The sequence below is a fragment of the Arvicola amphibius genome, chromosome 5 (genome assembly GCF_903992535.2).
Source record: "Arvicola amphibius chromosome 5, mArvAmp1.2, whole genome shotgun sequence".
In the NCBI taxonomy this organism is placed as follows: domain Eukaryota; kingdom Metazoa; phylum Chordata; class Mammalia; order Rodentia; family Cricetidae; genus Arvicola; species Arvicola amphibius.
The window spans coordinates 24,313,323-24,340,901 of record NC_052051.1 but is presented as its reverse complement, the minus strand read 5'-3'; the positions used below and the strand labels follow the sequence as shown (position 1 = coordinate 24,340,901).

Sequence of the window (27,579 nt, the reverse complement as noted above, 5' to 3'; positions counted from 1 at the left end):
CCCAGTGCTGCAGTGAGGGTCTACACAGGGTGTCAGGAGGCACTGAGCACACACGTGCCTCATGAGAGGTCCCTCTTCCCTGGGCAGATGTGTCTTAAGTCCCCCTATCCAACTCTTCTCTCAGAAGAGCTTCACTAAAACTCACCTCACAGAAGGCTGGCTCTCAGTGTGCCACGCCCACAAAGCCTGCTCAGAAGGGCTGGTGGCACAGGCTGAGTTGAAGATAGTAAGGCTGCTCCCTGGTCTGGCTCTGTGTTCCATCTGCCCTCTCCATCCCCCACTTCTGATGGATGTACCCTTGCAGGCGCTCCATGAAGTATACACTATGCAGCGACAACCATGGCATCAAGCCCCCCACCCCAGAGCAGTACCTGACTCCATTGCAGCAGAAGGAAGTTTGCATCCGGCACCTAAGAGCCCGGCTCAAGGACACACAGGACCGGCTTCAGGACCGGTGAGTGGCAGCCAGGGGAAGCCTTGGGAACACCAACCAGCTCCAGTCTCAGCAGAGCCAGGGTCTTGGGGTAGTCCCTGAGAAGAAGGAAGAATGAGCCTTGCTGCCATCGACCTGAATTTTCCTCTTGGCAAAGCCTCGTTTGGGCCCATTTATAGAGGTGCCAGCCCCTGACACTCCTTGACTACTTTAAGAAGGTGCTTGGGGCCAGTGGCAAGTGTCTCTCCCTGTAAGGACTGTCACTTCCTGCTGCGGTCTTCTTCTGACTATAGACCTGCACCTCCTCTGGATGGCAGCTTTTCCCCTGGATCCTGTCTTCTTCTCAGGGATCTGAACCAGAGACTCTCCCTGGCTTCCTTATCCCTGGGGGTGAGAAATAGACCTTTAACCCTCCCCTGCCTCTCCACAATGAGAAGCAGGGGTCTTGGCCCACAGACCATACCCAGAAGCCTTCCTCCATGTCTGCTTCCTTTCTATAGATGGCACAAGATCAGGAGATGCTATGGCTGAGATCCTGCTCAGCCTGGGGGTCTCCCAGTAGCTCAGGTTCAGCTGTGCTCACTCTCAGGTCCTTGGGTACGCTTGGTGCTACCCCTCCTGGTGGCTTCATTTTTAAGAGTCACACTTCAAAGGGTTGAGCACTACAGCAAATTGTGTCACCCCAGTCAATAGGCGGAGGAAAGATTGTAAGTTTGAGGACAACCTAGCATACATAGTTAGGCCCCGTCACCACAAACATCCTATATTAGGGTGGGATCCCCACCTCTGATGGCCTTCACCAGCCACCTCTGCCCTGTGTTTGTCCTGAGCTGGACCAAGCTGTGCTGGGTACTAGAGCTCAGGGCAGGCATCCCCACTGCGCCTGTTCTTTGCTTCTGCAGCAGCTTTTACACCTGCCTGGAGTTATTCTTCGGGCCATAGAATTGGCCTGTCTAATCGCTGGAGGGTGTGTAGACAGTTTCCCCTCCCTCCTGTGAGCCCCTCCCCTACTTCCCCTCCTACTTCCTACTCCTAATCCTCTGTTTCTCTTCAGAAAAGGGCAGGCCTCCCATGGATATCAGCCAGCCATGGGATATCAAGCTGCCGTGAGACTAGGTACCTTCTCTTCTGTTAAGGCTGGATGAGGCCCCCAGTAGGAGGAGTGGGCCCCAAAAGCAGGCAACAGAGTCAGAGACAACCCCTGCTCCCACTATTAGGGGTCCTACAAAAAGACCAAGTTACACACCTGTAACAGCAGTGGGCCTCTGAATAGAGGGCCAAGGTCAGTCCCATGCAGGCCCCCTGGTTGTCAGTTCAGTCCCTGTGAGCCCCTATGAGCCCATGTTAGTAGGTTCTGCGAGTTTTCTTGTGGTGCCCTTGACCCCACCGGCTCCTCCAATCCTTCCTCCCCCTCTTCTTCAGGATTTCCCAAGTTCTGCCTAATGTTTGGCTGTGGGTCTCTGAGTCTGTTTCATCAGTTGCGAGCAAAGCCTCTCTGCTGGCGGTTGGGCTAGGCACTGATCTATGAGTACAACAGAGTACCCTTAGGCATCATGTCATTGACTTTTCCCCAGTCATATTTAGTTCTATCCTAGGTCTCTGGGTCCTGGCCCTCAGGGGTAAGCTCCCTGCTATAGTTGAAGCACGATTAATAAAAACTCAGAGACAGAAATTGGGGTTCAACCTGAAGACCAGAAAAGCAAAGCAGCCAGCCACCTCTACCTCAGTCCGAAATGGCAGTCGGCCTCCAGGAATCTCAGAATAAGACTGCCTTTCTGAGCTGTCTCCTCCAGTTTTATATTCCTCTCTAGGGATTAAAGGCATACATCACTGGGAATAGAGGCACACACCTCCCAGTTTCTATGGCAAACTAGTGTGGCTAGTGGGATTAAAGGTGTGTGTCACCACTGTCTGGTCTATAAGGGTGACCAGCGGGGCTGTTTTACTCTCTGATCTTCAGACAAGTTTTATTTATTAAAATACAAATGAAATATCACTACACAAAGTATGGGTCTCAACCTGGGCCCATCATTGATTGGCCACTCCCACAATTTCTGTGCTCGGATACCTCTTTTTACCACCCTGTTCCCATTAGCAGTCATTCCCCATCCTCTCCAGTCATCCTGGCACAAACCAGTCTTCCTATCCTTATTGATCTCTGGGCTTGATACAGTTCCACATGCATGACCAGCCTCTTCCAGTCGAGTCAGGCTTGGTTGTGATTTCAGAGGTCGGAGTGGTCTATGGGCTCCACCATCCTTGAACTAAGGTTCCCTTTACGGGTTCCTGCCCTCTTCCCAGTGATGCCCAGGGTATGATTGTCCTTTTGTCCTGATGTCCATGAGGAGCCAGAAGCCCCTCTCCTAGCTTCTTCTCTGGATCAGCCAGTAGTGGCATGTAGGCCATCTACCTGTGTTTGGCAGAATGTCCCCAACTACTCTGTTGCCCTTGAAAGGTCCCACAGCAGGCCTGTCCTTGGCAAAAGGCCTTTCTCCGCACACCCTCCAGGTATTATTTAATAGCCAGACATACTTTCTGTGCTAGCCTCCTTTCTACTTCTCAGCCCCCACGTGCTTTGACAACCGCCTCCGTGTTTGTGGACACTGTGTGTCCCCCACCCCACACACACACTGAGGTGCCATTTCTTCCATCTTACATCCTCGTTGGCCCCTTCTTTTAAGGTGCGGTTCAAATGTTATTCCTGTAGCTTCAGTCCAGCCCAGAACTGGGAAGCCATTGTCCCTGAGGTCTAGCTAGCTCCAGGAAGAGAAGCACAGGGGCAGCTAAGCTGAGCATGCCCGGTTCCTTCTTGCAGACTCACCTCCCAGGGCAGGCACGAGTGGGAAGCGGAGATACTCCACCCTGAGGAAGAGAAGGGAGATCAAGGACCCCTGTTATCTGCCTGCTCTTGCCATTCAGATAGCTCCAGTTCACTGCCCTCCCCTAGCCCACTGCTGAATTATATTATGTGGAGTGGTCAGACCCTCTTAGAGGATATTGCTTGACCTCTGGAGCCTATTCCCGAGTGGGACTGCCAATCTTAACTTTGGAAAATCTGTGGTTCCCTATGTGGTACAGTCACTCTGCTAGGCTCACAAACCCCCCAGTGGTAGCCTTGGCATTAGAAGTTTGTTCATTAAGCCAGGCTTCCGAGTGAGATGTGGAGCTAATGGCGACAAGGGTCCTGGTAAGGAATGAGTGGTAAGTCGCCCCCCCCCCCCGTGAGTATCCTGCTTTCCCACTGCTTGCAGTCAGTGTCCACTGAGTGTTACCCTGGTTTCCCCTTAGCCACTGTGGCAGGGTTCACTAACCACCTCCCTCTTCAACACCCCCGGATCTAGCTATAACTCGGGACTTGAAAGGCCTTAGCCTCTCTGGGTGGGAGTCTTGCTGCTGTTCCGCTCGCTGGCGCGGCTCTTCTCCTGGTATCTGCATTTCTCATCCATCTCTTCGGCCTCCCCTCTTGACAGTAAAGAATAAGAAGCAGCCGGGCGGTGGTGGCGCACGCCTTTAATCCCAGCACTCGGGAAGCAGAGGCAGGCGGATCTCTGAGTTCGAGGCCAGCCTGATCTACAAGAGCTAGTTCCAGGACAGGCTCTAGAAACTACAGGGAAACCCCATCTCGAAAAACAAACAAACAAACAAAAAATAAGACGCTTCTACCATGCATGCAGGAGAGCCACCCAGTCCTTCCCCTCCTCCAACTCATTTCACTTCTGGGCGTTCTGCAAGAGGAAACTGTAAAATCATGGGCTCCCCCACCAACATCAAAGGTGGTCATTTCTCTCACGTCACCACCCTCACCCTGGGAATCTGGGAACAAACATCTGTTCTCTTAAAACACTCACAAGCTGCTTCACTAAGAAAGCATATCCCTCTCTTGTGTTTGCCGCTTTGCATTAAGGATTTATTACATTTTTATAGCAGTGGGCTCATAATTAAGGATCTGTGTAGTCTCTTCTGGAGGCGATGATGTGAAGGCTTGGCTTAGTGCTGAGATAGGGATGTGTCTCCTCCTGCCATTTCTTCTCCCTCTCAAGGGAGTCTCTCCTGTCTTGGCCCCTGGCTCCACCCACCCTTCCTCCTCCCAGTAGGATGAAAGGAAGAAGAGGCATTAAATCTTCCCACTTTTGTCTCTAGCTTTGAGCCACCCCACTCGAGGGCCATCTGTGTTTGGTGACATCCCCCTGTCTCTCTACAGCAGCAATGACAGGTCAGGAGGCCAGGCTATAGAGCTAGCATGTTTTCTTTGCTCACAGGGACACGGAGATCGATGATCTGAAGACTCAGCTGTCTCGCATGCAGGAGGACTGGATTGAGGAGGAGTGCCACCGTGTGGAAGCCCAGCTGGCTCTGAAAGAGGCCCGCAAGGAGATCAGGCAGCTCAAGCAGGTCATCGACACCGTCAAGAACAACCTGATTGACAAGGACAAGGGGCTACAGAAGTACTTTGTGGACATCAATATCCAGAACAAGAAGCTGGAGACGCTGCTGCACAGCATGGAAGTAGCCCAGAATGGAATAGCCAAGGAGGAAGGAACCGGGGAATCGGCTGGTGGGTCCCCAGCACGCTCCCTCACCCGCAGCTCCACCTACACCAAGCTGAGTGACCCAGCTGTCTGTGGTGACCGCCAGCCAGGGGATCCCTCCAGCACCTCTGCTGAGGATGGAGCTGACAGTGGATTTGTGGCTGCTGACGACACACTGAGTCGGACGGACGCCCTGGAGGCCAGCAGCCTGCTGTCATCAGGAGTGGACTGTGGCCTGGAGGAAGCCTCGCTGCAGAGCTCCTTCAACCTGGGCCCTCGCTTCCCTGCCAGCAACACCTATGAGAAGCTCCTGTGCGGCATGGAGGCCGGGGTGCAAGCCAGCTGCATGCAGGAGCGGGCCATCCAGACAGACTTCGTGCAGTACCAGCCTGACCTGGACACCATCCTGGAGAAAGTAGGCCAGACTCAGGTGTGTGGGACAGTCCCCAAGGACAGGCACTCAGAGCTGGATCCTCACCCCTCAGGGCCCAGAGACCCCAACTCAGCAGTGGTGGTAACAGTGGGTGACGAGCCTGAGGCCCCAGAGCCCATCACCTGTGGGCCAACTACACACCGGCCTGCAGCCAACTCCAACCCGGGACTACCAGTGAGTGTGGTGTGTCCCGTGGAAGAGGAGGAGGAGGTAGCTGCCACTGAAAAGGAACCCAAGAGTTACTGGAGCCGCCACTACATTGTGGATCTGCTGGCTGTGGTAGTGCCGGCTGTGCCAACAGTGGCCTGGCTCTGCCGCTCCCAGCGGCGCCAGGGCCAGCCCATTTACAACATCAGCTCTTTGCTGCGGGGCTGCTGCACAGTGGCCTTGCACTCCATCCGTAGGATCAGCTGCCGCTCACTCAGCCAGCCAAGCCCTGGCTCAGCAGGCGGCTCCCAGCTCTGAGGTGGCTGCCAGCCCTCCACTTTTGGCAGCCTGACCACTGATTGTAGGATGCCATTTGCTGCCCCTCATATCCCCATGGGCATCCTCTTAATTTACTTTCAGGTCTGGAATAGCGCCCCCACCCCAGATGTTCATAGTGTCAGGGCCTCAGGAAGGCAATCCCAAAGCCTGAGAGAAGAGGTACAGGTGGCCAGTTGAAGAGAGAGACCCTGGTAAGAGCTCCCCTCTGGCCCCTCTGGCCCCCCCAGACTTCAGACAAGGCAGGCCCTGCTCAGATAGTCTTTGGCTGTGTTGATCTGGGGACCTGCCTCTCCCTTGCACCATCCGTTCCAGCACCCAGCCCACTCCGTGTCTTCTCTCCCAGGCCACCCCTTGCCCTCTCCTCTGGCTCCTGGACCAGTATTAGCTCCTCAAATGGAGGCAGCCAGGACTCAAAATGCAGAGAACCACTCCAAGCAGGGTCTGGCTGCCCAGGTCCCACTGAAGCTCCAGCCTCTCCTCCCTTGTCCTGGGATGCAAAAGTACGATCCAGCTGGAAGGACCAGCTCAGGCAGGAGAGGTGGAGGGCAGGGTAGGTTCTGTGTCTGTCTGTCTGTCCTCCAGGCCTTTCTCCCACAGTCCGTTTTCCTCTTGATTCCTGGGTGTGTTCGATCTTCATGAGCTGTCCAATGCCCCTTGCTACCCCTGACACACTAATTAGGGATTGGGAGAGAGCACTTACCCAAGCCCCAGCTTCCATTGGGTGAATCTGTCAGCACAGAGAAGACAAGGCGAGCGGCTCTAGGGGCCCTTTACCTTCCGAGATGAGTCATCTCATCTGTAGCCTAAAGGTACCTCAGCGATTTGGGAAAGTCAGGGGCCCCTTGCCCCAGGCCCCTTTGGCCTGACCCTACCTATGTTTGCACTTGGTTCCCTTAGGGTCTTGGTTTCCTGCCCACCCCAGAACCCCCAAGCTGCTTGCTTTCTGGGATGAGGGTTTCTGAATCTCTGACCCAGCTATCTCCAGAGGAAGGCGGCCATCTGGAGGAATCTGCAGATGGGGTTCTGAAGTCACAACATCTGCCTATCCATGCCAAAGTTGGGTCCCCTGGGCATGTTTCCTAATCAGGGGCGTGGCCAGGCAGTGGGAGCCTGCCCGGGCTGCTCCTGGTCCGGGCCCAGTCAGCCTGGGAAGATGCTCTGATCCTCACTTCCCTCTTCTTCCCAGAGAGGTCAGACCTGACTGGCCCACACCGGGGAGTTGGTAGAAGCCTGCATCTCACTCTCTGATCTAGAAGCCTCTGGTTCTCTGCTAAGGTCGCTTGCCCTCACCGTTGTCCCAGTGGCCACTACTTGACTCATGAGTTCTGCCCCTCCACTCTATGCCCTCCCCCAAGGGCGCCTGCATGCACTGGGAGTGGGCAGCCAGCCTAGCCATCAGGGCAAGAGCCCTCTGCCACGCGCTTTGTGCCTCCAAAACTCCCCCACCTTGGCTGAGGCCTCAGACCAGCCGTCCTTGGTGGAGCACCCCTACCCCAGCTGAACCAAACCCAAATGCCTGAGGCCTCGCTGGGGCTGCCCCATAGGACACTGGGGTGGTGCCATGGAGAGACGGGATAAAACTGATCCAAAGCCAAGCCAGGACTGGCTACGGACCCAGCCTCCTGCGCCGTGCGCTCATGGAGCTCCATATGTCTCCTTAGCAACAGTCGAAGCTCTGCTGAGAAAATAAATGTATGAACTATATTTGACAACATAAATCCATATATTTTTCACCACTGGCATTTAGTCCAACTTCACAGCCCCTCTCTGTTCCATGTCTTGCTGTCTGGGCCTTCTTGTCGTGTCTCGTGTTTTCGGTGAACTTGGGCAGGGGTAGAACTGCGGTCCACTCTGCTCCTGCTGCTGGAGAAGCCATTGCAAAGTGCCTGGGTCTGTAGAGGCAGTAAGTGAAACTGACGGTCCTCCTGCTCCTACTCCTGCTCCGACCCTAGCCCCGCCTCGCAGGGGTCCTCTTCGGGGAGTTCTGCCTATCAGAAGGGCTCTGCTCCTTGCCAGTGGAGTGAGCAGATTATTACCCCATCCTTGGATGAGACTGGATAGCTGCAGGCTGGGGTACAGGCCCTGCTCCTAAGTGTATATAAGCCCAGAGTCGCGTATCTGTAAAAAGGGGCTGTGATACCAGGAGGTAGGCTTGGAAGTAGACACTTCAGCAGCCTGCTGGTTCCAGACGTGGAGAAGGGGGCTGAGAGCAAGTTGGGACTGGGCCAGGCTCCCTCGTAGATGCTCATTCCCAAAGCTCCCCTCTTTCCTTCCAGTTGGCCACCTCCATAGGCTGCGATTTGCCCTCTCGCCCTTGGCTCCTGGAGCAGAAATGTTTAGGGTGCTCCTTTCCCCTGCCTCCAGTCAGAGCTGACAAGGTCTCGAGGAAGTGTCCCCAGGAACTACTTCTGTAACTACTGAGCCTTCGGAGCGGAGGGCCTTGAAATAGTGGCTCCTTCGTTCTGGAGCCCTCTGTCAGCGCTCAGTGAGGACTTCTGAACAGAGGCAGCCTTGAGCAGAGTTCACGACCAATGTCTTCAAGCAGGTAGCATCCATAGCTGTTCACTGAGACCCCTCCCCACCTGCACAGACAGCAGACAGCAGATCCCAGGCTCTAGCCAAAGGCTATTGAGGGTCCTCCACCAGGGAACTCACAGTCCCCTCTGAACTAGATGACAACACAAGCAGGCCACCGTGCACTCTCACATTAGGCTATTCCCTTGATAGAAACTTCAGGGGACACAGGAGGGGGGCCGTGGGCTAGGGTCTCCTTTGTCTTTTGTTCAGACAGAGATGTACCTGTAGCAGACAGCTCTGAATTAAAGCATGAAGATACACACAGCCCCTCAGCCTGGTGTCAGCTCTGAATTAAAGCATGAAGACACACACAGCCCCTCAGCCTGGTGTCTTTGTACTGTGTCATTTCTCTAAGTGGGCTGGGGTGGGTGAGAAGCTCACCATGGCACCCAACACACATGGAACCAGCTGTTGGCTGGCTCGGCCCCCCAGGCCCTGATGTGTAGGACCCAGGCCTCTCTGTCCATCTGGGGTTAGGTACAGGATCTAGAATTCCCACCCTGATCCCGGGTCACATCCTGCCCAGCACTGGGACAATACTCCAATTCTGCCCAGCAGTCCTGAAATGGCTTCTTTGGCCCATTCTGTAGCTACAAAACCAGCCCTGACCATTCAAGCAGGGTCCCAAAGTCAACCTGTCCCTGCCATCCCACAGTCGCCTGACCCTTGCAAGCATGCCACGACACACAGACTGCTGCTCTCAGGGACACAGATAAGGCCATGGCCTGGTCACTGTCCAAAAGGAAAAGCAGCCTCGTCATGTCCCATGTCGTGGGACCTGGGATTCTGGAATTTCCAGGAACTTTAATGGAAGTTGCTGTGTTTAAAATCCAGTCCTTATTCAAAAGACAGTCAAGGGTCATAACTAACCTAAAGACAGTCAAGGGTCACAACTTACCTACAGACAGACAGTCAAGGATCACAACTAACCTACAGATAGACAGTCAAGGGTCACAACTAACCTACAGACAGATAGTCAAGGGTCACAACTAACCTACAGACAGACAGTCAAGGATCACAACTAACCTACAGACAGACAGTCAAGGATCACAACTAACCTACAGACAGACAGTCAAGGATCACAACTAACCTACAGACAGACGATCAAGGGTCACAACTAACCTACAGACAGTCAAGGGTTACAACTAACTTACAGACAGACAGTCAAGGGTCACAACTAACCTACAGACAGTCAAGGGTCACAACTAACCTACAGACAGTCAAGGGTTACACAAGTGATCTATACACATCTGTGATCTTTATCAATGAAGGCAACACACAAGGAATTCCTCTGTCAAGTGGCTGACCTCTAGAAGAGGCAAAAGTCTGCAAAGGGACCCAGCAGCACTCGGTGACATTCTGCTGTTCTGCCTAAGTGCCCAGCATCTGGGGCACAGAGAACCAAGTGCCTGTGTCACACTTGTGCCTCAGCATAGCTAGGAGTCAGGATCCAAGGAGTCAGGAAACAGCAGTGACAGACTCATCCACTATGTATCCCCCTGGGACATGCCCTTGCAATGCCCAGACCCAAGCAGCAAGCCATCTGCAACTGTTGTCTGAGGATTGCCGTCTTTGCTGCAGAATGGAGGGAGGCCTGGGCTGCCCTGTGACTTCAAATGTCTGGAATGGAGTGGTCCATGGTATGCTGCAGCAGCAACGGGGACAACCTAGGACAGGGCGACAATGATAGCAGCTGAAACTGGCAGCTGTCCTTCACCCCCACCCCAGCCCGTCCGCCCCACTTATCCCCCACTTCTAAGGATTTCAAGCCATGAGAAGCCACCATGAACTGAACTGCAGGAGAGTCAAAGACAGAACAAAGCGACGGTGCTCCGGGTCAGCACCGAGGAGCTAGGAGGTGGAGAGGGAGCAGAGTGCCTTACTTTTTGACCATATGCTCATAGATCACAGTGGGAATAAGGGTCAATGTGATGACGTTTCCAGCTGTGGCCAGGATCTCTGTAATCTTTTTGTCCTAAAGAGGAGGAAAGTGATTGGTCATTGTGGGGAGCAAGAATAGCACTGCTACCTGACTGGTAGGTAGTTCAGCATGGCTGTTGCTAGAGGACACCACCTACGCCTCACACCTGCCTGCAGCAGCTGGCTGCCCGGGACCTTGGACATCTCAGGGAAGCTACTATTCCTCTCGTTTGAGAACTGGCAGGGTCTCAGGACCATGGCACTGGCCTCCCATTTTTGAAGGCCAGCCATGTGGGCCTTACCCCCCCAAATGTGATTCTCCAGCCTCAGCCAACTTCGCTGGCCCCAGTTACATGTGGGCTTCTGTGGGGGACACTAGGTCCACCTGTGTGTCCTCAGGCTCCTGCTGGCTCACCAGTCCGAGCCAGCCACATGGGCCCTCACCTATACCTCCTGACTAGTAAGACCATGAAGAAAACAAGAGTCTCCATGCAAACGGTGTTCACCAGACGAATGACTACAATTACGGTAACAAGCCTCTGGTCCCTGCTCAGGTCCTGGTGACCATCATTTTTCTTTGCTGGCCCCAGTTACATGTGGGCTCCTGGGGGAGACACGGGGCCCACCCGTGTGTGTCTGCAGGTGTGAGATGCCACCACCTGCCCCACAAGCACCATGGGATGGAGAGGCACTCCCACCGTAGTGGCGTGAGTCAGGGATGAGTTGCCCTCACTTGTTCAAGTCTCAAACCACAGCTCATTACTGCCCATCCCGAGAAGACACCTCTCTTCCCACATCTACAGCAAGGGCCTACAGCCGTGTGTACCTTCTTGCTTTGTAAAGATAGAATTCACCTACCCTCCCTGAATAAGTCAAGGCCAGAAATGGATTTCCAAATCACAGTTTTCTAAAGGAAACCCAATTACTGAGTGTGATCAGCATCCAAACAGAAGCACTGCACAGAGAAGGAGGTGTCCTTGTGGCCGGCAGCCACCTGGGAGCCCATGTCCTCGCACATTACAATACCCGCCCCCGGCACATCTTATCTTGCATGCTAGTAACTAGAGTGAATTCTGATGGGCACCTACTCATTCTGATTGACACTTCTCAGAGCGCCACACACACAGCATACTGAAGCCCCCATCTACCTTAGGATGGGGATGTTGAGGCGTTGGCAGGTTCTACAGCCTATGCAGACAGGAGCCGTCCCAACCCCACCATCTCCACAGCGCCTGCATTTCATGGCAGAGCTACACCACCACCTACCTTCAACCCAATGACGTTCTGTCCATTCACCTCACACACATAGTGGTTGGTGAGAAGTCCATTACGGGCTGCGGAGCTTCCCTTTACCACAGATACAATCTTCCCCTTCTTGATGAAAAAGCCAACTTGGCCTGAGCTGTCCTTGTGCATCGTGACAGTCCTCTGGAATGGCCTGGGAGAGAGTAACAGTAAGCTGGGCTTGTGGGCGTGGCCGGGGCCAGGCAGGGAGGATGCTGGGACCTGGCTACTGACCTGTCCCGCACAATCATGACGATCTTCTCGGCCGATGCCTTCTTCAAGGCTTTGTGAGCTTTGTGTGTGCTCCACCCCGCACAGTCACACCCATCAATCTGCAGGATCTGGTCCCCAAAGCGCAACCCCACGAGGGATGCGGGGGTGTTGGCCTGAACCAGCTGCACAAAGAGCCCCTGGAAAGCAAGATTCCAGAGTCATCACCCCTGGCCCCTCTAAGATGTGAGCTTACAGTGTAGTGGGATCTAAGATCTGCAGGGGGATACACAGGTTACCCCTGTTTTCCTGGAGGAGAAAACATACCAGAACCCACAGAGTACACCAAATTGGGATTTCAGCATTACACTCAATTCTTCTATAGCACCCTTCCCAAAGGCATCTGGCTGGCTTTCTCTGCAGTCATCAGTCCCATGGGAGTTGGGGTAAGGAAATGTGGGCTCTGAGAAAAGGAGCCTAGTAGGGGACTTACAGATGATTCCTGCTGCAATTAGGCACAGCCTTGAGGCCTCAGGTATTAAGGTGCCTGTTTTCAACCTTCCTTACTGTGGGGCTCTCTAAACCCTGGGAGGGGAGGCCCCTGTACACTATGCCATCTCAGACTGCCTGGAAGCTTGTATCCCTGGGGCTGTGACAAGTGCTATTTAGCACCAGGGGGGCACACCGCCTCCATGGGGATCCTCCGCAGACCTTGTCAACAGTCTGCAGGCGCAGTCCAGTCTTGCCACGCTCGTCCTTGCACAGATGGATTTCACGCACTCCAGGCTTGATCTCTGCACGCAACACACCCAGGTTGTTCCCAGAGACTGGTGCTACCACCTGGCCAGGCCCAGGGCTAGTAACCATCATCTGCAGACATAGTAGTGGGGAGTTAGCCAGGCACCTGGGGCCTGTGCCTCAAGGGTCTCTGGGTTCTAGGAAGGATGAGTAAGAAATTGAAACAGTCCAAGTTACACACACACACACACACACACACACACACACACACACACACACACTTTGCAGAGGCTGAAAAGGAACAGAGCTTGATACTGCCACTAGAGGGCATCACAATCCATACTCCTAAACATGAGAGGAAAGGGAAAGGAAGCTGGGTTCAGGAAGAGGCTCCTTTATTTTCCAAAGGAAATGAATATCAAGGAAAGATCCACTTACAATTCACTTAAAACAAGGACATTTTCACAGCAAATAATAGGTTTGACTTTGTCCTGAACCAAGAATAAAAATTAGTGAATGGCTCCTTCTTCTAAGAGACAGAAAAGCCATTAGGAAAATGTAGGTGAAGACCTGTCGTAACTAGTGGTGACACCGAGTGCTGGGGAGGATGTAAAGACACCAGGCACCACTGGCAGGAGAGGAGAACGCACAGCCCCTGCAAAAAACAGCCTGACAGCCAGGCGGTGGTGGCGCACGCCTTTAATCCCAGCACTCGGGAGGCAGAGGCAGGTGGATCTCTGTGAGTTCGAGACCAGCCTGGTCTACAAGAGCTAGTTCCAGGACAGGCTCCAAAGCTACAGAGAAACCCTGTCTCGAAAAACCAAAAAAAAAAAAAAAAAAAAAAAAAAAACAACCTGACAGCTGCCTGTGAACATACATTTATCACATTGTGCAGCAATTGCAGATTCCAGCCTGTAATGCCAAAAAAGGAAACTTGTATCCATAAAAAAGTCTTTACATAACAGCTCTGTATGTAATTGTAAGAGACTATAAAATCGCCTTTGGCAGGTAAGAAGTGGCAGATATGCACACATGAGAACCTGAATTCAGATTCTCAGAATCCACATCAAAAGTTAGGCACGTGACCATGCATCTATCACTCAGTGTGGGGGAACTGGGGAGACAGAGACAGGAGGATCCCTGCCATTCATTACCCAGCCCGGCTTCATGTTCAGTGTGAGACCCTGTCTCAAAATATAAAGGTGGAAAGGGCTAGAGCAAGACATCAGCCCTAGTCTACACGCACGTGCACACACGCACACATCCACAGACACACAACTAACACATACGTAGAACACCCCCCAAAGAGTCATAGTTTCTGGTTTTCGCTTATATAGCATTCTGAAAGGATAAAATTATAGACAGGAAACAAGGCTGGGAGTGTGGCACAGAGGGAGAGTATCTTACATGAGGTACCCAGTACTGCCAAAGAAATAAAAAGACAGGTAGGAGGAAGAGTAAAGAATGGAAGAAAGGAGAGGAGGAGAAGGTTGCCTAGAGTTAGGGAGGGTTGGCGGAAGGAGGAAGTGTGACCACAAGGGATAGAAGATCTTCCTGAGGAGAGATGCTCCTACCCAGAACTATAGACACACTCTCCTAGTGTAAATTATCGGACTTGCTATTATACTGCAGTTATGATAGCAACACTTGGTGAAACAGAGTTGCAAGTTATCAGGAACCTACTATTTAAAAACACAAAAAGTTGAAAGCATTGAAAGTAATTACAATAATAAACATTTCTGAGTATGGAGCTGGAGAGTTGGCTCAGCAGTTAGGAGAACTTGCTGCTTTTGCAGAGGACCCGGGTCTGGTTCCCAACACCACAGGAGGGCTCACAACCTTCTAGAACTTCAGGTCTAGAGGTCTGCCACCCCCTTCAGGCTTCCTCAGGTACCAACCACACATGTAGTACATATATATGCAGGCAAAATAATCATATACATAAAAATATAATAAGACAAATCTTTTTCAAAAAAAACCAGGAAGCCAGGCGGTGGTGGTTCATGCTTTTAATCATGGCATTTGGGAAGCAGAGGCAGCCTGATCTACAGAACAAGTTCCAGGATAGCCAGAGCGACACAGAGAAACCCTGCCTCAAACAACAAAATCCAGAAGAAGTGGTACATGAGTTTAATTTCAGCACCACTGAATAGAGACAGGTATTTCTATGACTTTGAAGCTATTGTCTACATAGCCAGTTCCAAGTCAGCCAAGGCTACACAGAGAGACCTCATCTAAAACACAAACAAACAAACAAACAAACAAAACACCCATCAAAAGTCAGGGTGAGTGCCTCTGGGTTATAAAGAACGGCAGGGTTGACACACATGTATATGCACACATGAACATGCGCGCGCGCACACACACCTTTTTAAATGGTAAGACCTAGATGATTAATGGTCAGCTGAGGCAGGAGACAAATACCTACATTGTCATCATCTGGAATCTGAGGCAGGCTCTTCTGGACTTCTTGGCTAGAGAGGGACAGCCCCATGTAACTCTCCAGTTCTGCCAAATTTGGGTACAACTCTGGTGGGAAGGAGGAGACAAGGTGTCACTCAGCCACTTGTGCAGAGCCGACTTTGGTTGGCCAGGGTCATTCATTTTCAGTGAATCTGGAATACTTCAAGAGAACCCTGATCCCCTGCAGCATGTAGCGTGTCCCAGGGATGCTTGCCAGTGGCACGGGCCAGCTCTGCCAAAGGCCTAAAGCACCTTTGTCTAGGGGCAGCCTAGACATCACTGAGGTACTCAGTTCAAAAGCCAGAGCAGGTGCTGGACTACCAGGGACCACAGGCCATGACGGAGGGCAGCTCAGAGAGACAGCAGAACACAGAAAAGGGGAACCATAGGCTCTCGTTTAAGCTTTTCTCATAGGGCTGACCCAAGATCTCTATGGGCTTCTATAAGGGCTACCTCAAAATCCTGTCTTCCCAAACGGTCTGCCTATGGCAGCACCAAATCAGGCAATCTCTGCCTCACTGTCGGTTTCTCCAGTGTTTCCTCGAAGGGTAAAAGTTAATTGTACACGAGCCCCACCAAGTGACAGATGAGAAATGGCCAGAAATACCCGGCCACACCCTCAGGGTCAGGACAGCGCACACACCCAGGAGAGGGGGGCCTGCCCAGGAATAGGAGCCTCAAGTTGCCTTCTGTGCCTAGTGAGAAGCCCGGCAGTGCTGGGGTGTGGATGGAGTTGGAACTGTCATGACACTGGGGTCAGACTCACTCACCTGAAAGCGGGGGTGCAGAAGCTATGGAGGTCGACGGAGTGGGCATCCTGGGTGTGGCTCTGGCTTGGGCCTGAAAAGAACGTGGAGAGTTGCTAGCTGTAGCTGGGACTCGTGGAGCTCGGGACTCCCTGAGGCGGGACTCTGAGCATTGAGTACGACTGTAGACGTGTGGTGGCGGAGTGCTCAATGCTCCAGACCATGTGTAAATGTAGCCTCTACATATGCATGTGTATAAGCCAGGTATACAAAGGCAAGTACTGCATGTGCTCACTCACACCAAAGCTAAATGGATCGTGCTCTGTAGCACAGTGGGGCAACTACGACGCACAGCCAGCAATGGCTAATATTCCAAAATATCTCGGAGGAGTTTGAGTATTCCAAGCCCAAAGAACTGGCATAAGCCTGGAGTGATGGATGTGCCAGCCCCCCCCCACACCCTATCTGATCAGTACAGTGTGTACACGGGTGGAAATGTCACACGTACCCCACAAATATGCATAGCCACAAAGTGCCAATTAAAAATAAAAATGGCTTATGAGAAATGGGGCTCAGCAGCCAAGAGCACTTGCTGCTCTTGCAGAGGACCTGGGTTCAGTTCCCAACACCCACATCACAACTCACAACCGTCTATAACTTCAGTTGCGGCGGATTGGACACCCTCTTCTGGCCTCTGTGGGTGCCAGGCATGCACATGGTACATATACATTCATGCAGGGAAAACACATATACAAAGTATAAAAATAAATAAATCTTTCTTAATGTGACCTCTTTGGACATGCATCTTTCTGGCATGCATTTCTCTGGGGCCTGTAACCAATTACTTTCTTCCCATGGCAGCCAAAGCATGAAAGCTCAACTCCCCATCGAGTTCTCAGGGGGAAAGGCTGAAATTCCCAAAGACTTCTAGGAACTCAGAGGGGCTGAAAGAGGCTGTCTGGGGTTGAGCACGCTGAACCCTGCATTTCCTGGGGAAACTGGCTGGCACCTGGGGTGCTCCTTCAGAAGATGGGAAATTGCCAGAACCCACATGACTGTGGCTGCTTTTTCTTCCGCTCAATGGGCTTGACTCCTAGACTCTCCCCTCTACCCATCAGCCCAGTGGTTCCCATCATTCCTTGTGCTGTGACCTATTAATTCAGTTCCTCATGTATGGTGACCCCCCAACCATAAAATTATTTTTGTTGTTATTTCATAACTGTCATTTTGCGACAGTTATGAATAGTAATGTAAATATCTGTGTTTTGCGATGGTCGTGAAAGGGTCATTCCGCTCCTAAAGGGTGTCTCCACTCACAGGTTGAGAGCCACCGCATCAGCCTCTGCACTGGGTCCCAGGGCTTCCAAGGAATTCCCAAGGGCTCCCAGTACCCAGCATCCCCCAAGACAAGCTTTAGTTACTAGGGCTAATTCTCAAGGTCACCATAAAGGACTCTAGACGAATGGAGCTTGTTTCCTTACCTGGATGACTTGGCCCACCTTCAGGTCCTCCAGAGATGGGTACAGGACAGACATGCCTGCTCCTCGAAACACCCTGTAGAGCAGAGAGGGTGAGGAAGGTTGAGGATGCAGCTCCCAACCTTCTGAAAAAAATGCAGGGCAGCTGGCTCCTGCCACCTGTGCCCCACAGCGCTCTAAGACCACCACCAGGAGTTACTGTCCCATTTGAGGGATGAAGAGCCAGGATTTACAACAGTCTGTTTCTCAAGCTCATAATCTCCACCCACAGAATCCCACATCTGACTGATCCTGAACCTTAGAAACCAAACCTAGTGGACCATTTAAGATGTAGCTGAAGAGGCAGGGTCAAGGGCCATGTGTCCAATTCAGCAGGTGCACATGGAGCAGCTGTTGCACACCAGGTGGGGCTGGCAGCTTGCACAGCATCACTCACAACCAGAAGCAGGTTGGGACTTAGCATTGAAACAGAAAGGCGGGGGACTCTAGGCTCTCTCCCGGCCCTTCCTTCCATCATGAGTATTTCAGCTCCAGTGTGCCACTGTCTTAGGCAGGGCTGTTGCTGCTGAGATGGAACATCATTGATGACGTAAGTCACAAAATAGTCCCTAACTTACAGATCACTGTCCTAGACAACAGTCCTCTGTGCAAACAGGAACAGAGTCTAGCACCCGGAAGCGGGAGCCAGAAGCAAGAGAGCAGGTGCATGTTTACCACTATTTTACAGTATAAGAAACCATGCCCAAGTGCTCCCACAGCACCTCCCCCTTTTGTTTAAATAAGAGAATTCCAAACCCAATACAAAACTATATACACTAGGAACAGATATCAAGTATAATTAGAATTACAACCAGCATAAACAATATTAAACAAGGAATATATGCTAAATGTTTTAATAAACATTCTATCCTATGGAAACTAAGTGATCTGTATAAGTTTTCCCCTTAAATAAATAACCCTTTTATTATTCATAATTCTGATCTGGTGAGGGATTGTTTTGTGACTTACGTCATCACCTGGCGCTCCTGACTCTGTCATACTTCCTGCCCTCTGCCAAGCAGGCCACTCCAGCTGGATAGCACACCCTACCTCCCTGTCACCTCCCTCTTGCTGGACCTGCCTCCTAGGTAAAGGTCACTGCCCTACACACTGGGCCCTATCACCAGGATAGGCTCTGAGCTATATACCCACCTCGAACTCTTCAGCTATCCTGTGCCTTCCCAGTTCACGGCCACTATTCATGGTCAAGGTATGTCCTTCTTGCCCACATGTAACAGGAATGCCAGGAAGTGGCATAGGGAACTGATTAGGCTGCACCATGATGTGTGAAACCATCCCCCATGACCCTGCATGACCCACAGGGCACTAAGGGCATTCTCATGAATCACTTCTCCCTCTGTACCTGCTGCCTCAAGCCATGTCCTCCTTAGCTACCCTCCCCCACCCTTCTCATGTAGTATCAAGTCCTTCCCACCTACGCCTCTGCCGTACAGACCTCCTCCACTGTTCTGTCGCTCATTAATGCCACAGCATCCCCTAAATAAGCTATGGCTTCCTCTTTCTCCGCTCCCCAGACAGTAGGCAACAGGCCTTTTAAAGCATGAAGCCAGGATGCTGTGGCTTTGCTTGAAGCCCCAGGCCTCTTGGAGGCAGGAGCTGATGCAGAGGCCTTGGAGGAGTGCGGCTTGCCAGCTGCTGCTCTCGGCTGCTCTCCATGACCCCTTCATACCTCCAAAACCAGTACCCCCTGGGTGAGTCTTACATTACCAAGCCCAGCTGCCAGCCCATGGCACAGCATTGGCTGAGTCTAGAACACAGTGTGCTGATCTCAGGAAACACGCTTCCCAGATCTCACCTGACTAACGCGGGTCTCTTAATCCCCTCTAATTCTCAGTTCCAGCTGACCAGCATCTACTGGCTGAGGAAGTGATGGTTATTTACTTCAGTGGTGCTGGTCTCTTATTAATTACAGCTGAGTCTTTAGTCCCAGCTGACCAGAACCACATTCTTTTTTTTTTTTAAGGTTTTTCTTTTTTTTTTTTTTTTCGAGACAGGGTTTCTCTGTGGCTTTGGAGCCTGTCCTGGAACTAGCTCTTGTAGACCAGGCTGGCCTCGAACTCACAGAGATCCGCCTGCCTCTGCCTCCCGAGTGCTGGGATTGAAGGCGTGCGCCACCGCCGCCCGGCCAGAACCACATTCTTAATTCAAAATATCAAACAGTCCCCACTAGGGCCTTAGCTTCCCTCTGCAACTTCGCAAGCCAGGTCCCCGCCATCTTCGCTGCTTTTTAGCGCTCTCCTTTAATCTTCAAGTTCTCTCAGTAGCTCACCAAACTCTGAACACTCGATGGTTTTTCCAGCCCAAAGTGCCAAAGCCCTTCCACAATCCTCCCCCAAATATGGTAAACCACAGCAATAGCCCACAATCCTGCTACCAAGTTCTGCCTTGGGTTTATTAATGATGTCATGAAACACAGCAACTTCTGGCCAACAGCAACTTGGGGAGGAGAGGGTGTCTCTGACTTTCATACCTGGAATCACAGTCCATTGAGGGACACCAAGGTAGTAATTCAAAATGAACAGGAACCTGGAGGCAGGAGCTGATGCAGAGGCCATGGAAGAGTGCTGCTTACTGGCTTGCTCCTCATGGCTTGCTCAGCCTGCTTTCTTATAGAGCCCAGGACCACCAGCCCAGGAGTAGACCTACCCAACAATTGGCTGAGCCCTCCCAAACCAACCACTAATCAAGAAAATGCTCAACAGGCTTGCCTACAGCAGATCTTATGAAGGAGGCATTTTCTCACAGAGATTCCCTCCTCTCAGACAACCCTAGCTTGTGTCAAGTTGAGATGAAAATAGCCAGCACACACACACACACACACCATTAGCTTCCCTGGAACATAGCCTATATTTCCTAAAATGGCCCCAAGGGCTTCCTAAATCTTCTCTTGAATGGAACTGGTGGTCCAAGGGCCATATATAAAGAAATTGCACTTGACCTTGCAGAATATTTAACAATTTGCTGCCTAAATACAGAATTGTAGATGCTACCCTTCTGACTGATCCTGGAAAAGCAGGAAGCTTTGGAGACTGAAACCTCAGCTGAACACCCCCAGACTCCAGTGTGCATGGCCACCACTCTCCATCGCCTCTTATACCCAAGCCACTTTATTCACTGGCATTGAATTCCAGTAGATTTTTGTTCGCCATTTCGACTTCACTCCCCAGTTCCACGTCTTTCTGCTCCCCCAACTCCTCCTTTCAACTGCTGCAACAAGGAAATATTTTCAGATACTGGAATGGATGTCACTCTCTCCCTCGTCTCTCAACCTTAGAGTGGTAGTCCCTCTGTCTGACAGACTGTCTGGATCACAACCTCTGGTCCTTGTCCAGCTCATGCCTAATAATTCTCAAGTCTAAAACCATTGGATCCTTCAGATAGAAAGCTTGCTTTGATTGGTTCATGCTGTAGTGCTCCCCCTATGTCCTTACCCTGTTTATTAACCAGTCTTATAGTTGACTCTACTTGTCACACAGTTTGTTAGAGGGAGTCCCAAGAGAGCCTTCTCATTGGCTGCAGAACCTCTCGAACCCTGTGCATGGGGGATAATGCAATGATATGGCAGAGGCAATACATCGGGCCCTTCCACTCTTCCCCTTGTAAAGCAAAGTTCTGTTATTTCAAGGCCATGGTCTTCTTAAGAATGGAACCAAGAACCAGAGGTCTAAATGCACCTTGTGAGGCTTTTGTTTTTAAAATATGCATTGGTGTTTTCTCTGCATGTATGTCTGTACGAGGGTGTCAGGTACCCTGGAACTGGAGTGACAGACAGTTGTGAGCTGCATGTGAGTGGTGGGAATTGAACCCGGGTCCTCTGGAAGAACGGCCAGTGCTCTTGACTGCTGGGCCATCTCCCCAGCCCCCACCTTGTGTGTCTTAATCCTGTGTGGTTTCTTAAATATGAATTGTCAAATCATGGGCCTGCCCCTTTAAGATGATCACTCTAGGGGATCAGAGCCTTCAGCCTGATTTATGATCCTACCCAGAGCCAGGCTCCTCTGTGCTCCTTGTCACATGGTCTCTCCTAGACTAAATCATGTGGTGTGGCACTTTCTGCCACTCTCTGAAAGGACATAAAACTCAAATGCTTTCCCACAGCTCACTCCTCCCTGATCTGTCTATGACAGTTTCTCTCTGTCTCTGTCTCTCTCATTTCTCTCCAAGTTTTGAAGGGAAGCCCTAATCATGTTGTTTTTAGTAGAAGATACCATCCTTCCTAATGCTCTCCCTTGTCAAGGCCTGATCATGGCTCCTGTGATCTCAAGGCTTTCCCCCAACAAAGTTCATTCCTAAATGGTACTTTTGTGTCGGCTTCTTTCCAACACTGTGCCCAACTTACCCAACTGCTTGCAGCCCCTCTTTTCTGACATGAACCTGTGTCAGAGAATCTGAAAATAGGAAGTTCATTGCTAATCTGTACTGAAAAATATAAATAGCTGACAAGGGAAGTAACATAGCCAGGACTCCTTCATAGATGGGCTGTACCTACTTCCCTGCGGCTCAAGTACCCAACCAGTCCTTTACTGAGTTTTGTTGCCCGTTTGGCTACTGGAGGAGACACCTGCGGTTCTCGGTCCTAAGCTAGTCTTGGGCAAGAATGACTATCCTAAGACAAGAATTCCCGAGAGAAGGGGCCAGTATGACTCTAACCTTTTAGATCAGCTAAGGGAAAACTTCTGGAACCTACCCTACAGTGCACCCTCCAGATGGCTTTTAACCTTGAAATAACGCCCAGCAGTTACCATATACCAAATTTGCTTTGCCAAGCCGGGCGGTGGTGGCGCACGCCTTTAATCCCAGCACTCGGGAGGCAGAGGCAGGCGGATCTCTGTTGAGTTCGAGGCCAGCCTGGTCTACAAGAGCTAGTTCCAGGCCAGGCTCTAAAAAAGCTGCAGAGAAACCCTGTCTCGAAAAACAAAACAAAAACAAATTTGCTTTGCCACCAGGAGTATGCACTGCACAGATGCGAACCTAAGAGACCACCCTGTCTGCCTTTTTCTGTTGTTCTGTTGTTGTTTTTCGAGACAGGGATTTTCTGTGTCGCTTTGGAGCCTGTCCTGGAATTCACTTTGTGGACCAGGCCTGCCTCTGCCTCCTGAGTGCTGGGATTAAAGGCGTGCACCACCCCGCAACTATGTCTACCTTTTTCTAACAGTACAGCACTAGAGTAGGCGCATTTTGCAGCTGCCCTCTGAGAGAAAAGAGGTCCAGAGTCCACTAGAAGGAGCCGTGCAGTCTTTTATTGCAGGCTGCTTGGTGCATAGTCTTTTATTGCAGGCTGCTTGGTGGGTATTCTTTTATTATAAGCTGCTGTTCTTCCCGTCACTACAAGGCATCCTTGCCTGGGCAGTAACTCAAAGACGAACCCTGTGACCTGTCCCTTCTCTTTAGAAATGGGAGTAGGCACAGACTCTGGACACTTCACGCACTGAGGATCAGGGAGCGTTCCAATTGTTCAGGGACCATCCTCCGTACGCACCTACGTCACACGATTCATGACCACCCACCCCACAAACTGCCTACACTTCGCAATCCCAAAGCTCAGTGCCCAGCCGGAAGCCGCGTCATCCGTGTGGGCTACAAGAGAAATCCCGCTCGCTTGCGTGCGGTGCCAATGGCGCATGCGCGCCCAGCCCTCTTGCTGTGGGCTCCCAGAATACCCCGCGGCTGCAGAGGCACCATAGCATCATATTGCTGCTGAGTTACGGAAGGTGCTAGTAGAACTCTCCCAGCCTCTGATCTCCTTCTGGCGTCGGTATCCAGAGTCCAGCAACAAAGCAGAGTACGGGACGCGAAGACCAGTCAGGCTCTGCAGCCCTCCCTCCTCATTTGTACCCAAAGAGACTCAGAGCCGGTGCTTCTCCCGAGAGCCCCTTGTTGGTCGTAGCTGGTCACCCCGCTTGACTTACTGTGCACTAAGTAAGGATGGGAGAAGAGAACAGAGTTCACACCGGGCCCCGCTGCTCGTTCTGAAAAGGAGAGCCCCTCTCCCTTTTAATTTAGAAGCGCCTTCAAATCCCTAGGTGTTGCCTCTGATGTTGCCCTCTTTCCCACGCTCTCAGGATTCCGGCCTGACCCTGACTCTTGACCTGCCCTGCTTGAAAATGCACCCCGCACACACACCTGCAGGCACCAACCACCAGAGATGAAACTATTGGCTGCCTGCTGCCCAGGGAAGTGGACTTGGCTGAATGATCACTCCCACAGACAGATTGATCACCCTACATAAGGTACTCAGGCAATGAACTCCATGGGTTGCAAGGGAATAGCTGGAAAAGCAAGGAAGGCCATCTCCGAGGGAGAAGACCAGCCTATGCCCATGAAGAATGGGGAGTTTAGGCCAGTGAAGCATGGACTATTCCTGGCTAGGGAGTTCCACCTGCTATTTGGATATTTATTACCTTCAAGAGACTTTCTGGAAGTTTTCCCAAATCTTGAGTGCAACCCCACCAAATACACCCACGGGCTGCGCCAGAAATCTGGGAGTTACCCTCAGCCCCTGCCTTTACCTTCTGGGAGAAGCGACACCTAGCTCTTGACATCAAAATTAATCTCAGACTTCAAAAATGCCCTGAGTGACTCCTGGCGGGCATGTCTCTGTCGCTCACTGCATTTCGTTCATTTCATACGGCTTGCTACTTCTAGAACTCAGCCTGCTTCCCGAGCCCGCTCCCCTGTACCAGCTCCCCGTGCTGGCTCCCCGTGCCTGCTCCCCATGCCCATTCCCCATGCCCACTCCCTGTGCATGCATGCTCTGCAGTGCTGTTCCCTGTCTTGAATGCCATCCACAGTTCATGTGGCGAACTGTTCCATTCTAAGCCTCCCTCTAAAACATCCTACCCCCCACACAGCCCCCAAGCTTCTTCAGAGCTCTTCCCCTAGACCACAGCATCTCATGTATCCCCTAGTCGTTATTCACTCGACAGATGTTTGGGAAGCGCTGAGCCAGGCCTTCTGCTTTTCCCTGGACTGAAACCCCACCATGTTGTAGAGTTTGCCTGTCATCCTCACTGGCCAAGCCCAGAGTCTTCCTCAAGTTAGAGGAGGAGAAAAGCAGACACTGGGAAGAGAATTCTGACACCTAGTGGGTCACTATTTCCTCCCAACTGAAACAACAGCCCCAACCCGGAAGGGAGTGGGAAACCTAAGGAAGCACCTGAGACTCTGAGAAGATCGGAAAGGTGTGAGCCGCAAAGCCCTCCCCAAGGTTATATAAGCAGTAAGCAATTGTCAGGGAAGAGAAGGCTCTTCTGAGGAGTGATCTGCAGCTGCTACCCTTGCTGGAGTGGGCTCTTCTGTAACGTAGCTGCCTTCAAGCCACCCAGGCTCTTTGGACCCCACTAAACTCCATGGTTTTGCCACGGTAGACATGGGATCTTTTAGTTGGTCTGTCATTGGTTCTGAGGTGAACAGATGTTTCACCTCAGATGAATTCAGGAATGTCACCTGACACCTAGATAAACATTCTTCAGTCACAACGTGTAGAAAGTCCTTGGAAGAATAACTGGACATAGAAAGAGAAGCTGCAGCCCTAATGAGGGACACAGAAAGTCACGTGACAGGGAGTTTGTTCGGTTCACACAAGTCCTTAGCTTCTTCGTCCTTGCGCCTGGAGGGACTTTCCTTCCCCACACCTTTCCGATTCCATCCCAGAGCTTTCTATAGCTCTTCATATCGTAAGCAACAATAACACCCACAGCGTATCAGCAGTCAGACCCTGTGGAATCAGCGGGGCTGGAAAGGGGCCCATCAGCCCCCGTCTTTGAACTTGGAGAACACTTTGTTCCAAGCTGCTGGAGCTCTAGGACTCCCACTTGTTCCTGTGGACAACTCATCCATCCTTCAGAACACAGAAGCGTGGGTTAGTGCGGTGGAGTAAATAGCTCCTGTAAGGCCAAATTAGCCCAGGGATCTGGTGAATCTGCAAGGAGGAGGCTGTTGCTAAGCCACAAGCATGTGCCCTCTCTGTTCAGGGCTGCACTGTGCCAGAGAGAACCGGACTTGAGAAATTCTGTTCCCCCAGTGAAGGCCCAGGGAAGGCAGAGCAAGCTGGGATGTTAGAGAGAGGCCCAACCTACTCTGTGAGAGCAGAGACCAGGTAAGGCTCTACACCATTTCCTTTGTAATAACACTTTCACCGCGGAGTTATCCGGGCATTAGAAGATTAGCTAAAAGAGATGCACATAGAGACCATCTAGCGCAGTGCCAAGCACAGGTAGGCAACTCCATACTAGCTGTCTGCTCAGCACACATGCGTTCTTAGCACCCCCTAAGTCCAGGTACTGTTTGGGACAGCAGCAGTAAGAAGTGAGCAAAACTGTCACTCTTTGAAGCAGGGACTTCATATTGAAGAGCTGAATTAAAAAGCTCCAAGACTCTGTAGGCTGTGCCAGGTGGGGGAAGAACTGAGGAGGAATATGAAGCGGGACAGAGAGCAGAGAGAGGCTGTAGGACGAGGGGAGGCTTGCTGTGGGGCGAGAGGCGTTTGAGCAAAAGCTTAAAGGGCAGGGTGGGCAAGAGCAGTCCAGGGAGCGGGGCCACTGCACAACCCTGAGCTGAGAGTGTCCTCTGTGTGGAGGGACACCTGACCTGAGACTGAAGTTAGCTGTCCAAAGGACTCGAAGGGGGAAACCAGCAAAGAGGGGAGACCTCCAGAGAGGGGTCCTGGAGGGCTTGAAGGTCTCGGTGAAAGAGCCACTAGTGAAGTCTGAGCACCCGAGAGCCACAGCCTTTGTGGCCTCTTGGCTAGTGGCGGTGGGACAGACTAGAGGCAGGGGTAGAAGTATAGAGGAGGGCAGGAAATCATTCCCTTCAGACACTGCCTGTGTCTGGGATCACAAGAGGAAGGCTGTGCACCCATTGCATTCCAAGGGCAAGCACGTTTAGAAAAGAACCGCCCAGGAAGTCCTAGACCACAGGACGAGGGAGGAAAGAAGTGAACTTTGACCAGGTCTTGCTTAGCTCCTCAGTCCCAACCAACACAGATTCTGTTCTTACCTGCTGGCCAGATGCTCTGTATCCGTCTCCAGCCACTGCAGAGTCTCTCGGGATGTGCTGGTGGCCTGTGTTCCAGTTGGATCCCTGCTCCGGGAAGGGTGGTGCCCGCCCCTTGTTCAGCTGACTCACAGTGAACTGGGATGGGCCCAGGTTAGGCTGTGGCTAGGTAAACAGAGCTGTCACCAGGCCCACATGAGGCCTCTGCCTTACTCCAGACTCAGAGGTGGGCTTAGGGACACACAGCTGATAGGAGTAGGTGTGAAAACCAGGGCTACTCGGCCCTTTGAGGAAGGCAGCCCTGGCTGTGGAGGCCTCGCTCTGCTGAGGGGGAAGTCAGCTGACTGGAGAGCGGTGGGATAAATAGCCTGGGTTTTTTAAGGTGGCCATATTTTGTAACCTAGTGTACTTCTTAGAAAGGGTCTCTGACTGAACCTAGGGCTCACCATTTTGGGTAGGCTGACTGTCCAGCAAGCCCCTGGGATCTGTCTCTACAACCCCTGTGCTGGAGTTACAGATGTGTGCAGCTGTTCACAGCTCTCACATGGCAGGTGGGGTCCTCATTACCCATGGAACCAGCCAGCCAGCCATGCTTATCAGTTTCCCAAGAGAGCAGTAAACATGGATCTTTGAAAAATTAACTGACTGTCTCCTGTAAGGAGAATTAAGGAACTGTGTTGCAATAGTGTTGGTGCGGGACAATGTTTTTTCCTTTATTTCTTTTTGTCATTTTTTTTTTTTTGACACAGGGTCTCTCTATGTGGTCTTGGCTGGTCTGGAGCTGACTTTGAAGTCAAAGATCCGCCTGCCTCTGCCTCCCAAGTGCTATGTTTAAGATTTGTGCCACCATTTCAAGCTCCTTTGTGCGTTTTAAATTTTGAAATTTTTAAATGTATATTTATCCCACTAAATAATCATATGAACGTCAAGTTAAACAGAAGAGGAGGAATTCCTGGTGGGCACAATTGGATGACGTTGTCTAGGGAGGAACCTAGGAGTCATGTGCTGGGCAATCCCCTAAGGAATGACGGAGTGCACCTGCCTACTCTAGGTGGGGCGAGTATCAGGGATGGTTGCCAGGCAGGCTTACCTCACTGTTCCCATGATGAGCCTGGCAGGACTGTACTAACAGCAGATCCAGAGACATTGCCTGCCTGTGAGAGTGCTGCACACGGAACACATCCCAGGAATGGCTGACACACCTGTTCATGTGGCCTTTTGCCTCTGA

The 27,579-nt window shown here is 51.7% G+C and overlaps 2 protein-coding genes across 5 annotated transcripts in view; one reads left to right on the top strand and one right to left on the bottom strand.

Annotated features, from left to right (window-relative positions):
* The window catches only part of Snph (syntaphilin), a 49,563-nt gene extending 40,796 nt beyond the window's left edge, over positions 1–8,767 (top strand). For both annotated transcript variants that reach the window (XM_038331002.1, XM_038331001.1), the window contains 2 exons: positions 305–454; positions 4,693–8,767. In XM_038331002.1, the coding sequence (XP_038186930.1) occupies positions 305–454; positions 4,693–5,860 (1,318 nt within the window). In that variant the 3' untranslated portion in view covers positions 5,861–8,767. The remainder of the gene's footprint in view (positions 1–304; positions 455–4,692) is intronic.
* On the bottom strand, positions 7,561–26,456 carry Sdcbp2 (syndecan binding protein 2). Of its 3 annotated transcripts, XR_005285476.2 has the most exons (10): positions 26,355–26,450; positions 17,301–17,373; positions 15,844–15,913; positions 15,039–15,139; positions 12,584–12,742; positions 11,897–12,072; positions 11,645–11,816; positions 10,342–10,433; positions 9,609–10,125; positions 7,561–9,548 (listed from the first exon to the last, which is right to left on the bottom strand). XR_005285476.2 is itself a non-coding variant. In XM_038331004.1 (9 exons), exons 2-9 carry the CDS (start codon positions 17,352–17,354, stop codon positions 7,581–7,583), a joined length of 1,017 nt encoding a protein of 338 aa, XP_038186932.1. In that variant the 5' UTR covers positions 17,355–17,373; positions 26,355–26,456; the 3' UTR covers positions 7,561–7,580. The 3 variants fall into 3 exon arrangements, 2 of the variants coding, with proteins under 2 accessions (XP_038186932.1, XP_038186933.1); XM_038331004.1 differs by lacking the exon at positions 9,609–10,125 and having other exon boundaries at positions 7,561–7,773; positions 26,355–26,456; XM_038331005.2 differs by having other exon boundaries at positions 7,561–10,125.
* Positions 26,457–27,579: the final 1,123 nt, after the last annotated feature.

What these genes read in the sequence shown, in the direction of transcription:
- Sdcbp2 (XM_038331004.1), bottom strand. Translation starts at nt 17,354, where the DNA reads ATGTCTGTCCTGTACCCATCTCTGGAGGACCTGAAGGTGGGCCAAGTC. An exon ending in AGGTGGGCCAAGTCATCCAG is followed by an intron (nt 15,914 to 17,300) that starts GTAAGGAAACAA and finishes CGTTCTTTTCAG; the next exon opens with GCCCAAGCCAGAGCCACACC. An exon ending in AGAACGTCATTGGGTTGAAG is followed by an intron (nt 10,434 to 11,644) that starts GTAGGTGGTGGT and finishes CCTCCTCTTTAG; the next exon opens with GACAAAAAGATTACAGAGAT.